The sequence below is a fragment of the Puma concolor genome, chromosome D3 (assembly GCF_028749965.1).
Source record: "Puma concolor isolate L17-30 chromosome D3, mPumCon1.1.hap2, whole genome shotgun sequence".
Taxonomy (NCBI): Eukaryota; Metazoa; Chordata; class Mammalia; order Carnivora; family Felidae; genus Puma; species Puma concolor.
In genome coordinates, this window is record NC_141678.1 from 55,442,352 (window position 1) to 55,459,238 (window position 16,887).

At 39.8% G+C, this 16,887-nt stretch overlaps 1 protein-coding gene across 1 annotated transcript in view; it reads left to right on the plus strand.

Annotated features, from left to right (window-relative positions):
• ASXL3 (ASXL transcriptional regulator 3) overlaps positions 1-16,887 on the plus strand; it is a 109,182-nt gene that overhangs the window by 78,456 nt on the left and 13,839 nt on the right. The window contains exons 7-8 of the mRNA XM_086682706.1: positions 14,052-14,148; positions 16,237-16,342. Of these exons, the coding sequence (XP_086538832.1) occupies positions 14,052-14,148; positions 16,237-16,342 (203 nt within the window). The remainder of the gene's footprint in view (positions 1-14,051; positions 14,149-16,236; positions 16,343-16,887) is intronic.

Below are 16,887 nucleotides of genomic sequence, written 5' to 3' on the forward strand. Positions count from 1 at the left end.
ATTGTAAACAATGCTTCAGTAAACAATAGGGGTCTATATCTCTTTTCAAATAGTGTTTTTGTATTCCTCTGATAGACATTCAGAAGTGGAACATCTGGATCATAGTGTAGTTCTATTCTTAAGTTTTTGAGGAACCTTCATATTGTTTTCCCTAGTGGCTGTAACAACTTACATTCCCACCAACAGTGCATGCGGGTTTTCTTTTCTCTACATCCTTGTGGACATTTGTTATTTCTTCTCTTTTTAATAATAGCCATTGTAACAGGTGTGAGATGATATCTCATCATGGTTTTGATTTGTATTTCCCTTATGATGAGTGATGTTGAGTACCTATTCATGTGCCTGTTGGCCGTTTGTACGTCTTTCTTAGAAAAATGTCTATTCAGGTCCTTTGCCGATTTTTTCATCAGGTTGTTGTTATTTTGTTATTGTTGACTTGTATGAATTCGTCATATATGTTGGATATTAAAGCCCTGTGAGAGATATCACTTGCAAAATCTCCCATTTAGTAGGTTGCCTTTTTGTTGTGATGATGTTTTTTTTCACCATGCGGAAACTTTTGTTTGATGTTAACACAAACCATTGTTTGTAAGGGTTTTATTTGTTTTTGTCGTATTTTGTTTTGTTTTTTTTTACTTTTCTTTTCCTTGCCATTGGAGTCAGATCCACAAAACTATTGATAAGGCTGGTGTCAAGCAGCTTACCTCCTATGTTTTTTTCTAGGAATTTTATGGTTTGGGATCTTACATTCATACCTTTAATTCATTTTAAGTTAATTTTTTGTGTATGGTATAATATAGTGGTCTAGTTTCATTCTTTTACACATGGCTGTCTAGTTTTCCCAACACCATTTATTGAATAGATTGTCCTTTTGCCGTTGTATGTTCTTGGTTCCTTTATTGTAAATTAATTGTCCATATATGTGTTGGTTTAATTTTGGGCTCTCAATTGTATTCCATTGATCTGTATGTCTGTTTATACTAATACCATACTGTTTTGATTACTGTAGCTCTGTAGTGTGTTTTGAAATCTGGGAGCATGAGTACATCCTGCTTAATTCTTCTTTCTCAAGATTGCTTTGGTTATTTGGGATCTTTTTTGGTTTCATACAAATGTTAAAATTATTTGTCCCAGTCCTATTAAAAATGCCACTGCAATGTTGATAGGGACTACATTAAATCTATATTGCTTTGGGTAGTACGGACATTTAAATAGTATTAATTCTTCCAATCTATGAGCATGGAATATCTCTCCATTTATTTGTGTCTCCTTCAGTTTCCTTTATCAGTGTTACAGTTTACAGTGTACAGGTCTTTTACCTCCTGGGTTAAATTTATTCCCAGGTATTTTATTCTTTTCGATTCAGGTGTAAATGAGATTGTTTCCTTAATTTTTCTTTCTGATAATTCATTATTAGTGTATTAAAATGTCACAGATTTCTGTATATAGATTTTGTATCCTGCTACTTTATTTAATTCATTTAGTACCTCTTCTCGTCTTTTTTGGTGGAGTTTTTGGTTTTCTATCTGTGGAATCATGTCATCTACAAATAATGACAGTTTTTCTTTCTTTCCAATGTGGATGACTTTTCTTACCTTTTTTTTTTTTTTTTTTAATTTTGCCTAATTGTTGTGACTAGGATTTCCAGTACTGTGTTAAATAAAAATGATGAGTGTGGGCATTCTTGTCTTGATCTTAGAGGAAAGGCTTTTACCTTTTCACCATTGAGTATGTCAGCTGTGGGTTTGTCATATATGGTATTTATTACATTGAAGTACTTTCCCTTTACACCCACTTTGTTGAGAGTTTTCGTCATAAATGGATGTTGAATTTTGTCATATGATTTTTATGCGTTTATTAAAATGATCAGGGGCACCTGGATGGCTCAGTTGGTTAAGCACCTGACTCTTGGTTTCAGCTCAGGTCATGATCTCATAGTTTCGTGAATTCGAGCCCCACTTTGGGCGCTGCGCTGACAGCGAGGAACTGCTTGGGATTTTCTCTCTCTCCCTCTTTCTCTGCCCTTTCCCCATTCACACTATCTCTGTGTTTCTCAAAAATGAATGAATAAACTTAAAAAAAAATAAAATGATCCTATAGTTTTCGTTCTTTGTTTGTTAATGTGGTCTCTCACATTGATTGCTTTGCAGATATTGAACCATCATTGCATCCCAGGAATAAAGCCCGCTTGATTGCGGTTTATGATCCTTTTAGTGTATTTTTAAATTCAGTTTGCTAATATTTTGTTGGACTTATACTTTACTCACCTCAGAGCTCATGCCTCTCCATCCTTCATTTAAACATCTCTGCTTAGATATCAATACTTCAAAGAATCCTACGTGCATACAATTGCACCTAGAACATTCTTTTAGAGTATTTATTATTTTTCCTTCAGGAATCTTAACACAGTTTGTTGTTATAACTTTATAGGACAGGGGCCATATATTTTTTATTGGTGTATTTCTAGCACCTAGCATATGAAGATTTTGAGTGGAAGAATGAATGCCTGCATGTTAATTAAAGGAAGCCATATGATATAAAGAGGTATCATTTTGGGGGGTTAAGTCCTGCTTCACCACTTACCTACCCTCAGGATTTGTTGTAGGTATGAAATTAGTGACAGTTATTGTAATTATTGATTTTAGTTATTATTATTGACCAAAAGTGGATTGAGAGCCATTGTTAAACTATACAGAGGAGGAAAGAGGTACCTTCAGGCATGAATATTAACAGATTACAAAGGGGGAATTAAAAACATCCCAGATACCCAGGCCTAGGGGTTCTCATAGCGTTTTTTTCTTCTCTGGGTCCTATACTATTGAAAGGGACTTTAGCCTTTCTTGTCTCACTCTAGGAGCTAGGCTTTTGTGGCAGCAGAAGCTGTCCACTTCATGGTTCCTGGCACGTAGTAGATGCTTATGAAATGTTTGTTAAAGAAATGAGTGACTAATAGATAGTCACTTAAACACAGCTGTTCAGTGTATTACAAGTAGAAACAGTGAGTCATTGCTTCCCACTACATTATGACATAAGCTTATTTTATCTATACAAGAACATGAGCTTGATTTTCACTAAATAAAGCATTAGTATTCTGTTTCATGGTTGGATACCTTGGAAGTTTTCTTTATTTCCTGCCCACAGAAGGAACGTTGATGAAAATACAGTTGTAAGAGAGATCCTCCTTTAAGACATGTACACATTCTCACGTATGCTAAAACTTGTTCCAATTTTATTTATCTGCATCTGTATAAAGAAATAATTTCTCATCAAGCCCTGTCAAATTGTCCCAATTATCCACAAAGTTAAATAAAAGAGATGAACCATATAAACATGAAAACATACTTCTCTAGTTTTGAGAAGTTGAACAAAGCTTAATCTGTCAGTGACTTTATTTTTGCCATCAGACATCTTTATTTCATTTATTCTCACCTGTTTCATCACAGGCTCTGTTTCTTCTGAGCAAACTGCTAAAACATTAAAGACAGTATAGCATTTTGAAAAGAGGTTCCTCCCTTTAAAATCTGAAAATGGGATGATTCTTAGAAAAGGTGGCAGTATGTAAAAACGTAGAATAAAGTCATTAGAAAATGATTATTGTTGTTAATAATATTGTATGGAAGATTAAGACATTTCCCATGTAAGTATAGTAATTAAAACTCAATGATGGAAAACTTTTAAGAATCAATATAAAGATTCTTTCTTTTTTCATATATTTCCCCTCAAAAAATGTGGTTTTCCTGGTTGTATATGCAGTAATTATGAGAAAATTTTTATTTTGGAATTCCTTTTTCCCATTGCTTGGGTCTCGAGAAACTGCTTGCAAACATGTCGTACTCTAGGGGATGGCCTTACAACCTCTGATTGAACATTTCCTCCGTGGACTTAGAGGCTTGGGAGGTCATCTGCTGGGAGAGACAACCTTTCTCTTAGAATTTAAAGGAGGACCATTATCTTAGCCAAGTGGTTGGAATGCTTACAAATTGTGTTTCCAGAGGAAGGAGAAAATTTTGTGTTTGTTGGGTGTGTATGGTATACACCCAACAAACACACACTTATATGCATATATGTATATGCATGGATACACATATATACCCGTAGAGATACACAGATTCATATGCATATATGTTTCTGTGCATTTGTTAATGAGAAGGCAGTAAGCAGTTCCCACAGGATTAGTTACCATTACCCCATCCTATAATCTTCTTTAGTTTCAAAGCCCTTTGCAATTTATGTACACAAAAATCTCATTGAATAATTAACTGGTGCTATGTACTCCCTTTGTATTCCTCTGCTTGAAGAACTTCATTCTAGTTAAGCCTTACTCCTGGCCTCGTTCAGAGTAGGGGGGAGCTTCCATCCCCCAAGCCCTTCCATGCTGAACTTCTTCCCTTGTCCTTTTTGCCCTAGTGCTCAGCAGTGATCCCCTGAGTAGCAAGTAATAGAAAAGGCATCAGTTTAGTTTAGAAGAGAGGCTTTTATGATAAAATCACCTTTAAAGCCCTGTCATAACAGTGATGACACAAAAGCCTCCTACTTTTCTGTCTAAATGTTGATTTTTTTGAGGTAATCTATTCTCTCTAGATTTCCTTTTTGTTTAAGCTTAATTCTATGTGGAAATTGAATTAGGTGGAAAGAGGATGGACCTGGTATGATATTCTTTCTTCTTTAACCTCCATGTAATTCCAAACGTCTTGGTTACAACTTTAAAATCACAATCTCTATTTTTTTAAAGAAAAGTTGTTGTATTTACTTAAATTCTGATGTGTTTTTTATAACGAAATGCCAAATGGTTGTTTTCCTGAAGTGGGCTTTGAACTTGAAGTTGTTTAGGCCTATAGTCTAAAGCTTATTACATCATCCGTTACATTCTTTGTAAGTGTTCACTACTTTAAAAAACATTGCTTAGCTGCTCCTCTGTTTTATGATTGAAGTACAGTTGACATACAGTGCTATATTTGTTTCAGGTCTACAACATAGTGATTCAACAATTCTATACATTACTCAGTGTCACCACAATGTGTATAGTCACTCTCTGTTACCATACAGCATTGTTACAATATTAACTATGTTCCCTATGCTTTGCATTTCATCGGGGTGATTTATTTCTTTTATAACTGCAAGTTTGTACCTCTTACTCCCCTTTACCTATTTCACCCATCCCCCACCCACCTCTCTTCTGGCAACCACCAGTTTGGATTTAAGAGCCTGGGTTTTGTTTGTTGTTGTTGTTATTCTTTTGTTTTGTTTTTAATTCCACATGTAAGTGAAATCAGATATTTGTCTTTGCCTGACTTATTTCACTTAGCATAATATTCTCCAGTTTTATCTTCACTATTTTATTTATTTACTTTGGACATTTGATTTCTGCAATGTAACAAAAATTATCCTGTGTCCAAATCTGAGAGAAATTTTTGTTCGTTTATTCAACAGGGATTTAGTATCTATTCTGTGTAAATTCATTGTGCTTAGGTTTATTTCATTTGATTGCTCCTGACTGACTTACAACTCTTAATGCATCATTTCCCAAATTATGTTCTGGAGAATACTTGTTCCATGAGATATTGATCATCGTTCTGTCAGAGGATTACAGGGTTAAAAAACTGGGGAAAGACTGCATGATAGATATATTCTTGGGTGTTTAAAATAAATTATAGTATATTAGAAAATACTTTTGGTAAAGAAAACTAATCACATTTAGTAAATACAAGCCATATTTGTTGGATGGCAGAATCCATTTCCTTTTAGATGGATTACCCATTAGAATTAAAATTACCTATTAAAATTCCTATTTTGCAAAATACAGTTTGGGGAATATTATCTTAATGCAGTTTTGGAAATAGCATTCCAAAGTTACTGGCCAAATTGTCCTTAGTCTGTCGTTGGTCCTCTTCCCCTTACTTACACTCTCTCTCGGCAACCTTCTTTCATTTTTATGTCTAACTTCATGCATAAGAATTACATCTTCCCTTATGGATAAACCTTGAGCATTTGGAGTCTCCTGAGCCACCTGAATCCTATTAGATGATAAGGTAAAAAATGAAAAATTACCCTTTAGAGACCATGAATACACTGACTTTAATTCTTACTGGATACATAGTACAAGAGCCCTGGGTGCTTACTCAGGTATAAGAGGATCAGTGATGACAACTTATATACTTCGTCTGCTCATCATTCTTTGGCTGTTGGCGTTTGTCTTCTGTTTGGTCTCCCTCTACCTGGCTTGTCTTTGCTCTAAAGACTCTGTGGAATTTTTTATTGGACACAGCAACTTCTATAGTCTGCTGCACATACTGTTGACCTAAATAATTCTACACGGCTTGGTAAATACTAGCACACGCACAGTACAGATCACTTTCTTCCCTTGCCTCTCTGCCCCTTGTTCTGATTTTCCTCCTCCCCCGACAGCTTTTGCTCAGCTTTCGTAGCAAGATCTATGTTTTCTGCCCATTTCTTCTAGATTAGTGTTCCTAGGTCTCTGCTTTAAAGTCATCTTTTTTTTCTTTTTTTTCTTTCTTTTGGTAAATTCTTCTTGCATGGTCTCATCCATATCCATGTTTTCAAATGCACGTTCTTTGCTAAGAATTCTTAGTTTTCTTTGTTTGATTCATCCCTTGCCATTGAGCTTCTTTCTCTAAGTCTTGGTTATTGATTAGATACCTTTACTCGGATGCCTTCAAGATATCCTTATATCAGCATATCCAGAGCAAAAACCGTCATTTCTTTGTCCAGAATACTGCTCTTCCATGTGCCTTTTCCTGTCCTGATTTCTGCTACCACCATCCACGAGATTATCCAGGCCTTATGTATCCTCATTTACACCTTTGTCTCATTTACCACCCACTGCATATGCACTCAGCTCCATTAGTCTGGTCCCTATACCTTTTTCTTGAACAGGTCCCTTCTCTTTACTTCCATTCCCTGACAGTCTTTTTTTTTTTTTAATTTTTTTAAAATGTTTTATTTTATTTTTGAGACAGAGAGATACAGAACATGGATGGGGGAGGGTCAGAGAGAGAGGGAGACACAGAGTCTGAAGCAGGCTCCAGGCTCTGAGCTGTCAGCACAGAGCCCGACACGGGGCTTGAACTCACAGACCGTGAGGTCATGACCTGAGCCGAAGTCGGAAGCTCAACCGACTGAGCCACCCAGGCACCCCCATTCCCTGACAGTCTTAAGAGTTCATCATTTATACCTTGGCATTCTCTTGATGATTCTTGACAGAGGAGTCCCTGTCCCTAAACTTGCCTATGTTCAGGGCATCCCCTACACTGTATGCAGAATGATAGATCGGAGGTATCTGCTTGGAATTGTAATCAGCATCTCAGCCTTAATTGGTTTAAAACCAAACTTCCTCCCATTTTCTTCTCTCTCTCTCTTTTTTTAATATTTATTTTTGAGAAAGAGACAATGTGAGTGAGGGAGGGACACACAGAATCCGGAGCAGGCTCCATGCTCTGAGGTGTCAGCACGGAGCCCAACGCGGGGCTTGAACTCACAGACCGTGAGGTCGTGACCTGAGCCGAAGTCGGAAGCTCAACCGACTGAGCAACCCAGGCTCCCCTGTCTTCTTCCTTTCAGTGAATAGAAAATTGCATAATCGTAGTTGACAAAGTCAAAGAAAAAGTCTTTGTTGGCATCCTTGCCTGTTCTCTTTCCCTCCTACCACACATCCAATCCATCATCAACTTCTGTGGGTTCAACCTGAGTTGAAACTGAGTTGATCCTGAGTCAGGATATAATCATACTCAAGCATTTCTCATCATTTCTCCTGTTGCCCCTAGTGCAAGCTACTGTCATCTTTTTCTGGATTATCACAGTAACTACATACGTGTGTCTTGAGAAGCCTCTATCGTCTAAAACTGTGTTGTCCCATACAGTAGCTGCCAGCAGCCACCAGTGGCTGATGAGCAACAGAAATATGGCCGATCTGGACTGAGGTGTTTTATTTTATTATTTTTTATTTTTTTTTAACATTTATTTATTTTTGAGACAGAGAGAGGCAGAGCATGAACGGGGGAGGGTCAGAGAGAGGGAGACACAGAATCTGAAACAGGCTCCAGGCTCTGAGCTGTCAGCACAGAGCCCAACGTGGGGCTCGAACTCACGGACCGCGAGATCATGACCTGAGCCGAAGTCGGCCGCTTAACCGACTGAGCCACCCAGGCGCCCCTGGACTGAGGTGTTTTAAAATATACACTTGATATTGAAGAATTATTATACAAAAACAATGGAAAATATCAGAATTCATACTGATTATAAATTGAAACAGTAACATTTTGGATAATTTGGGTTGAATAAAAGGTGGTATGAGAATTAATTTCACGTTTCTTTTTATTGTTTCAGTGTGGTTACTAGAAAATTGAAATCACACATGTGGCTGACATTTTTATTGCTGTTGGATGGCACTACTCTAAAGTCTTTTTTAAACAGAGCAGTAGAGCTATCCTTTTGAAATGCCAGAACTTCCCATTCCTCAGACCAAAATCCCTCCAAGGCTTTCCAGCTCACGTTGGGGAAACGCCAGTCAGTACGCTGGGTCTGATGCCCAGCGTGTTTCTGTCCACGCAGCTCCTGTCCCTCTACTTCCCAGCATGTTTCCAGGTCTCTGGGCCCGTTCACTTAGCACACTTTTCCCCACCTGGCTGCGTGACTGCTTCCTTGCTGCTTCCAGGTGCCTCTGTGAACATCCCGTACCAATCGTGAGCATTTGAGAGGCCCATCCTGAACACCCCATCTCAATCAGCAGCCTGCTTACCTGGGTGCACTCAGCATGATGTGGCTTCACTTTGAATGGCCACCCATTGTCTGTAGAATGAAATCCACATTGCTTAGTATATCTCGGTGTCCCATTATTGTCTGGCTATTTTCTAACTCTCCCGACACATCTCTCACTGTTCCACTTTGCAGCCCACATATCATGCATTCTGAATCACTTACAAGAAACCTAAAATAAGAAAAAAGTGATGAAGAATGTATTAGACATTTAAAGGATTATCATTAAACATAGATGTATCCATGTACAGAATTAAAATTTGTCAAACTTCAAAAACTGGATAGTGTGCAAGTAGCATTGGCATTTTAACCCTCTGAATTCCACTGACATCCACCCCATAAAATGGGTGTTGTTAAAATCAATATCAAAGGCAAATGATACACTCACCAATAAGAAGTTTAAACCTTTGTGAAACGATCTCTGCATGAATGCATTTCCCTTTACTAATATTTATTTTCCTCTGTAACAACTAAAATGTTCAAAGTTTTTTTGTCCCCTCCTAATTAAAAAGGAAGCATAATTTATCAACAGCTTAGTTAGACACTTCATTATGAGAGGGTTGAGGGAGATTTTAGAATGAGCATTTCTAGTGTGGGTATTCCGAAAAACAAGAATTTATAGCTCAGCAATAAATAAATAAGTAAACCTTTCAGAAATGTTTATTGTTCCAGCTCATTAAAATGTTATGTCTTTTGGACAGTATTTCTTAAAGGCCATAAAATTAATAGTGTATTTTAAAAGTTTTATTGGCTTGTATTTCCTGGGTCCAATTTAGCCCTAGTGTTTAATTGCGCTGTCTCATACAGGCTGGAAGTCTGGCAGTTAATATTATTTTTCTGTTTTAAAAGAAAAACATTTTCCTTCAGGGCTGGCTTCCATATTTTTGAATGTGTTTATTTCACACTGCCTCACATCGTCATGCGCTGAAATCTTGAGACTCTGTCAGAGCTAATCTGGATCTGGTATTTCTTTGTGTCTTAAAATTATGCCGAAATTTCAATTAATAACTAATCATGCCCTTGGCCTGGGAAATACACACAACTAAAATCCTGCATATCAGCTACCAGAGTTAAATTTTAAATCTTTCATTACACAAAGCAAGGGGAGCAATAAACATTTATTTGATTACCTTCCATCTAGGCAACCTAGGCATTGCATGGACTATAGAAGGTGATGAGGCACCATGCATGTCTTCAAATTTAGAAAAATTCGAACCTATTCATTGTACCTTCTATAAATGCACTTCATAGCAAGTAAATTTCTTTACCTCTTCAGGGGACTTGCCTTCCACCTACTAGTCCTATTTAAAATCTGCACAATAAGAAAACCTCTTCCCTTTTAGTCTTCCTAAGTGAAGTTTTTTCTCAAGGCTCCCAAACCATGCACAGACATTCAGAGTCAATATTCACAGAACATTTCAGGATTCTTAGAGGTATCATTCTGATGGACTTTCTCTTCATCCTTTGGGCTTTGCCAGACCTCTTTCATAGCGCTGCCTGAAGACTTGTTCTGAAGCTTAGCTGCCGTTTCATCCACCCCATTTCCAGGAAGCATACTGACCCCGTTTGGCATCTGCTGCCTTTACCTGCTCAGTCCTGAAGCCCTACAACCAGTCCTGAATATCTCACATTTGCCTTTCTTTTATTATCTTTTATGCAAGGATTCCATTACCTTCTAGCGATGCCTTTGCATCTCTACATTCCTCTCCATTTCATCCTTTTTAAAGGTAACAGAATTATCATTTTAAGCACAAATCTTTGGGGGCTTTTCCTAGGCTTAGACCTTTTTAATGGTAGTTCTCGTTACCTAGAACAGTGCTTTAGACCTTTCTCCCGTTGTGGCACACACCAAAAAGGCAATTAATATACAGGGGTATGTCAAGGGGCTAACTTGGATCTGGAGGCCACTAGCCTGAGGCACCATGCTGATTCAACCCCTGCCTCAAGGCTCAGGCTTACCTTATATGGTACATTCACTGGACCATTTCCACATAGAGGATAAAGCCCAAACCCCTCGGATTCAGTCTTACTTAGGATCCTCCCCTGCCCCTTCCCTCCAAAAGTGGAGCCTGGAATAAGAACTTAAGTATAGTCAGTTTGGAAGCAGAAGCCAGGGATTAGATGATGCGAAGACAAGGAGAGGAAAAACCCTCCAGATAACCAGGTCTCGGTTCTATGGAGGACTTTCTAGGAAAATGTGTAGAACGAGTCCCAAAACTGTCCCAGCACTGCAGGAAAGCAGGACCTTTCACCATGACAAACCCTCGTCTCTCATAGATTGGGAGTTGCCCCAAGGACCAGGATTTGCATTTCCAGGTTGTATCTGCATCCGAGAAAGTCCTAGAGTTTTGTAGGCATGAGCCGGGCAAGTGCACTTTGTTGCCCCAGATATTCTGTATTCCTGTAGGCTAGATGTGGAATCACAAATGTCCCGTCTGGTTTACCTCTGCACCACTCAGACCTTGTTGTGGTTCATGTTAAGTTCACTCTGTCACTTTAATTAGTGGCTGCTCATACTTTGGCGTGGGGGCGGGGAGCGGGGGCAGACCAAGACTTTTGACCAGGGGGTTAGTGGACCGGCTGCAGGCTCCACTGGTCTCAAGCTGGTCTTAAGGCTGTAATTGAAGCTTATCATTTCCCTTCTCTGACACCCATTTCTGAATTTCCTTACACTCAGCCAGTAATTCTGCTAGTTTGCCTGGCTCAGTGGCCCCAACTGCCATCCTTGAGGAGTCTGAGCCCTTGGCTGCCTTTCCTATTCTGACTGTCCTTGCTATAATCCACATTCACTGTTACCACCAGACACAGAAGTGCCAACATATGTCCCAGGGAATCTCCAGCATTCCCCCCCACATCCTTCTCTCTGCCCCCACACTATGGCAGCAGTCCCCCTCCCTCGTGATGGTTAGGGCTGATTATCCCACCTGTCCAGTAAGTCCTCCCCTTGACCGCTGACACCTGAGAGACACAAAGTAACCAGGCAGAGTTTTGGCTCAAGTGGAGCCCGTGTCCAATAGTGCGATGATTCTTACCTGGGGATGAGTTTGCCTCTGAGGGACGTTTGGTAATGTTGGAAGACACTTAAACTTGTCACAATTGCTACTGGTATCTGGTGGGTAGAGGCCAGGGATGCTGTTCACCAGCCTATAACATGCAGGGCAGCTACCACAATAAAGGAGGCTCCAGACCTAAGTGATGGTAGTGCCTAAGGCTGAGAAACCCTGACATAGTAGAAATGATTCTCCCCCGGGGGCACGGACTTTTAATTTTACAGGGTTTGGCACAGTCTTGTGCCTGGTTCCCAGGCCCATGTAGTCCAGCTGCTGAGAGCACATGACCAAACGGTATCCATCAGTTCAGTGCATATATACAGCATTCCAGAAGCCGGAGTCCTAGAATTGTCCAGTCAGAAGATGGGGAGGCTGGGTAACTTACCCATTCGGATCTTGGGGCTGTGGGAGGACACTGAGGTGGGATGCTGGCTTGGTGATATAACTGTATTACAGCCACGCTGAACTCAGGCAGGTGGAAGAGATACACGGGGACCCGAAGTATCTGCTATATGTAGAACATATTCGACACACGGGCGGGGGCTTTTTCTCTGCTGCCACTGTATACAAGAGCCAGGTACATGGGTTCACGTGAGTGGCTTAATAAGCGTCTGTTGACAAAGGCTGAAGGAGCTGTGAGTGAGTAAACAATAGTTCAATGAATGAATGGAGTCTTCCCTGAGATTTGTGAAGTGTATTGAATATTTTAGCATGGTTATCAGTATCTTCTTAGATGAAGAAACTCAGAATGTCAGCTCTGCAGTTCCCTGTGGATGTCGTGATGGCAGCATTCAACATCCCTCATGTTTATTCACAGTGTCTCTCTTCTGAATTCGATCTACTGTTATCCAATTTAGAGTAGTTATATAATATTTACTTTGAGATTCAGTGTTCTGCTTTGCTCCTGAATGATGCTTCAGCTGACACATTCATGAAGGTGTCATTTGAGTGAAATTTTTAAAAAGGGGTGGTATTTCAGGGGTGAACATGGAGTGTGGAAAAGGCCACGAACAAACAAACATGGGGATGAGAAATCTCTGGGCACGCTTTCAGGTGGCAGTGACAATTGGGGCTTACTACACGTGAAGTGTGTCTATGGCCATAAGAGGAAATCTTTGAAAATCGAATTGGAGCTACAGTTTGCCAGGCCTTTGACCAGCAGGCTGAAGCACCTCGCACCTTCTTACGTGGTCCCGTTACGGTTGTCCGTGATGTCCTGCCTCTGCAGTAGAGCTAGCTGTTGGTCAAGGTGACAGTAACACTACGTGCTTTGTTTCTGAAACCATTCTGTTCAGATCCTATCTTGCAAGACTCTGCACCGGTTTTGCCTCTGGCATCACATTCTTCCTAACCATTCTTGTCCACCTAGATGTCATCCCTCAGCTTTTATTGTCTGCCCTTCTTAATTCCCACCCACCTAATGGTTAACACTGTTCCATCTTTACTCCTCAACCACTTGGGCGGCCAGCCAAGGGCAATGGCCGATTCTTTCATTCTCTGTGTCAGCAAGCAGACTACATGCACACGGAAGGTGCAGTAAATAATTGGAAAGGTAAAAGCATCCAGTTTGATGATGCTTATCTGAATCCCTTCTACATGTGAATTTTAAAAGAAGGAGTATGTTTGAGGAAAAAGGTTAGTAGCATAAAGTCGCCCCTGTTTTACACTTTACTATTTACCTGTTTTTTTTTGTGTGCTTCCCAGTTGGAGAGAAGAGAGGTGCGGGGTATATCTGACAGTGTGGGTGTATTTGTTTTAATGTTTTAGAACTTTTTGTTGTCTAAACCTCAGCCGGCCAAAGAGTCCAAGTGACCAGATTGGATTTCTTTAGCCTCCACAGATTTTAGAAAACTTAATTTATAAACACAGTCTAAAGGTATAAACATGTTGATTTTTAATGTGGTACCATTTAAGGCATATTGAAATGATAAAAGGCATAAAACTGTTTTTGATGAAATCCCACACATCGGGATCGGTGGTTATACTCACCACCTGTGATGGAAATGCCTTATAAAGAGTTCCTTTAACTTCATGTATTTTTGTCAATATAATAGTCGATGTAGAGTGCACCTCTCCTACCAGGAGATTCACCTTCTGCAAGGTTCCTGTCCTCCCTTCTACTCCGCGCTATTTCTCTCATGCCCCACCCTCAGTTTTCTCTTCTTTCCTGTGTACTTTTGTTTTGACTTATTCTTGATGGCGTCTTGTTTTCTTCGGCTTATTTCCTAGATGGGAAGTGATGGAATTTTACGCCTCAGTTCTTCAGCTCTGAATAATGAATTCTTTGCATATGCAGCACAAGGATGGAAACAGCGACTGGCAGAAGGTAAATTTCTCTTTTCCATTATTATTTGACATGTTTGAGTACACACACTGTACCGAGCTTCACGCCTTTCTCTGATTTCCGAGCCTTTTTCTCCCCCTGAAGTAAACTTGAATTTAGTAAAAACTCCTGATCTGTTCCAAATGGCTTCACCAATTCTTTGTTATACTTGGCATTTTTGATGTCTGATGTTTTTGAAGGAAACGTGAGGTTATCTGGAACAGAACAACAATTTTTGATGTAGCTCGACTCTCTTTGGAATGGGAATTTTAATCGCTTGTTTGAGGCATTATGTATTCTCTTAATGTCCTAGAACCTAAAGAATCTTCGTTTAATACTCTCTTCCCCTAAAACCACCGCTTCACCTTATTCTTCTGTTAGTCATTAAGCTTCTTGAAAGACTCAAAATAACCAGTGCTTCCACATTTCTACTCCCTAAACTGCTCACATTGTTCTAGGTGGGTGTGGCAACCGAAATAATCCCTCCTGGAGAATACTAAGGGCTTTATAATGGCAAAGGCAGTGTCCTCTTCTCAGTCTTGACATTTCACGTTCCTTCTGCAATCTCTCTCTCTCTTTTTTTTAAACCTCATCCAAGTTGAAACCATGTACCTGAGATGTTCATAATATATTTTAAATTGTTTCCTGCGGCCACATGGCCGAAAGCCATCCCTCAGCCTCCTACGGGAGCTGTGCTCTTCCGTCTGATGGTGCATGTTGATGTCTCTGCCATTTTCTTCTCTGGTGTTTTCTCTTGGGGCTGTGCACATCTGCTAACCAGCCTCCTTCCCCACCATGGTGTATGGCCCATATATGCCAAAAACCTTCTGGCTTTGGCTCCTCTTTCCTAATCCTGCCTTCTATTCCACATGCCTGCTGGATCACCCTAGCGGATAGCATGCACCTTAAAACCAAAATGCCAACATTAACCTCACCATCCTCCCTTTACCATCTGCTGTCCCTTTTGTTCCCCATCTCTACTAATGTCACCACTGTCCTCAGAGCTCCTCACTTTGAAACTTGATGATCTCTTTGGTCCTCTTCTTCTCCCCAGGCTGACTTGGTCATGAACTGTTAATTGTGTTGTGAATCTGAATCCCCTTGAGCATTCCCACAGCCGCTGGCCTGACTGTCCTCTCTGCCTCTCCTCTGTGCTGTTCGACAGCCTCCTGGCTGGAGTTCTCTTGTGTCTTCATCTTGTCTCTAAGCCACTTATTTGGCCATATTTCTCCCCGAGTGAATGCCATCAGGGCCTCCCTCTGTCACTTGTAGGGAAAATGTAGAACTCGATTTATTTATTTTCAACTTTTTTGATGTTTAGAGAGACACAGAGTATGAGCAGGGGAAGGGCAGAGAGGGAGACACAGAATCTGAAGCAGGCTCCAGGCTCTGAGCTGTCAGCACAGAGCCTAATGCGGGGCTCAAACTCACAAGCTGTGAGATCATGACCTGAGCCAAGTCAGATGCTCGACTGTCTGAGCCACCCAGGCACCCCTGGAACTCTCTTTAAACCATGTATTTGCTAATTGGCCTCAGCCTACCTTTCCCATTTCATTTCCTCCTACTCCTACATTCTGCTTACAATTGGCCACTCAAAAGAACGTAAATACACATGTTCATATCTCTGTGCCTTGCGAGTTAATTACTTTATAAAAGCTTGGTCATCCTTCAGAAGCTAACTCAAGAGCCATTTCCTGTATGTGGTCTTCCCTAATCGATTCAGGCAGAATTAAGTGCCTTTTCTTCTACCTTTATCCTTATGGCCCATACAGGGCTTTCGACATTATATTACAGTCAATTTGTGTGCCTTTTCTCCCACCAGACTGATTTCATTAAGGGCACTGAATATACGCTATTTCATCCGCAGCCCCTACCATACAGTATATTTGCTGAGGGTTTTAAAGTTCATCTAGGGCTAAATGACTATTTGAGCGATGTTCATAAAAAGAGAAGCTGTAGAAATATTATCAGTACTCAGCCTTTTACTTTTCAACATCCATAAAAGTTTACTCAAATTAATTACGTGTTTTCTTTATTAATTGGCAGAAGCTATGGCCACTCTTACTCCATACATAAACATTTTCTTTCTAGGAGAGTTTACTCCAGAAATGCAGTTGCGGATAAGGCAAGAAATTGAGAAGGAAAAGAAAACAGAACCTTGGAAAGAAAAATTCTTTGAAAGGTTTTATGGAGAAAAGTAAGTACGAGAGCATTTTTTTCTCATTTCTCTCTGAAGGAAATGAAAGTGTAATTCTCTGCTTCACATGGCACACGAAAAGCTGTAAAGCTTAATAAGGCTGCCATAAAAGGCAATAGTCCCTCAGTGTAAGAAATCGCAGGTAAAATTATAGCAGCGTATCAGCACTTAAAGTTTTAAAAAATGCATTTTCAAGGGTTTATAACCTGTCCATGAAAATTCATTTCGGACTGAAAATTGCACATGAAATCTGATAGAAGTCCGTTATGGCTTTCTTAACTAGATTTTAGTAAAAATCTCCTGTTTTTAATCCAAGCATATTCATTAACAGATACTTCAGACATAAATAGTTTTAGACACATTCGATTCTCACATTTTTTCCTAAAATGTTGACTGTGCATATGCACGTGTTTAGTCCTTGTTCTGGGGGACAGCCTGAGGTATTACTCTTCACTCTGTCCATCTTCCTTTTTCAGTGTAATCAGCTTTTAGTTTATTATTTTTCTGTGTGTGCATTTCTTTTTAAAATAAGCCACATGGAAGTG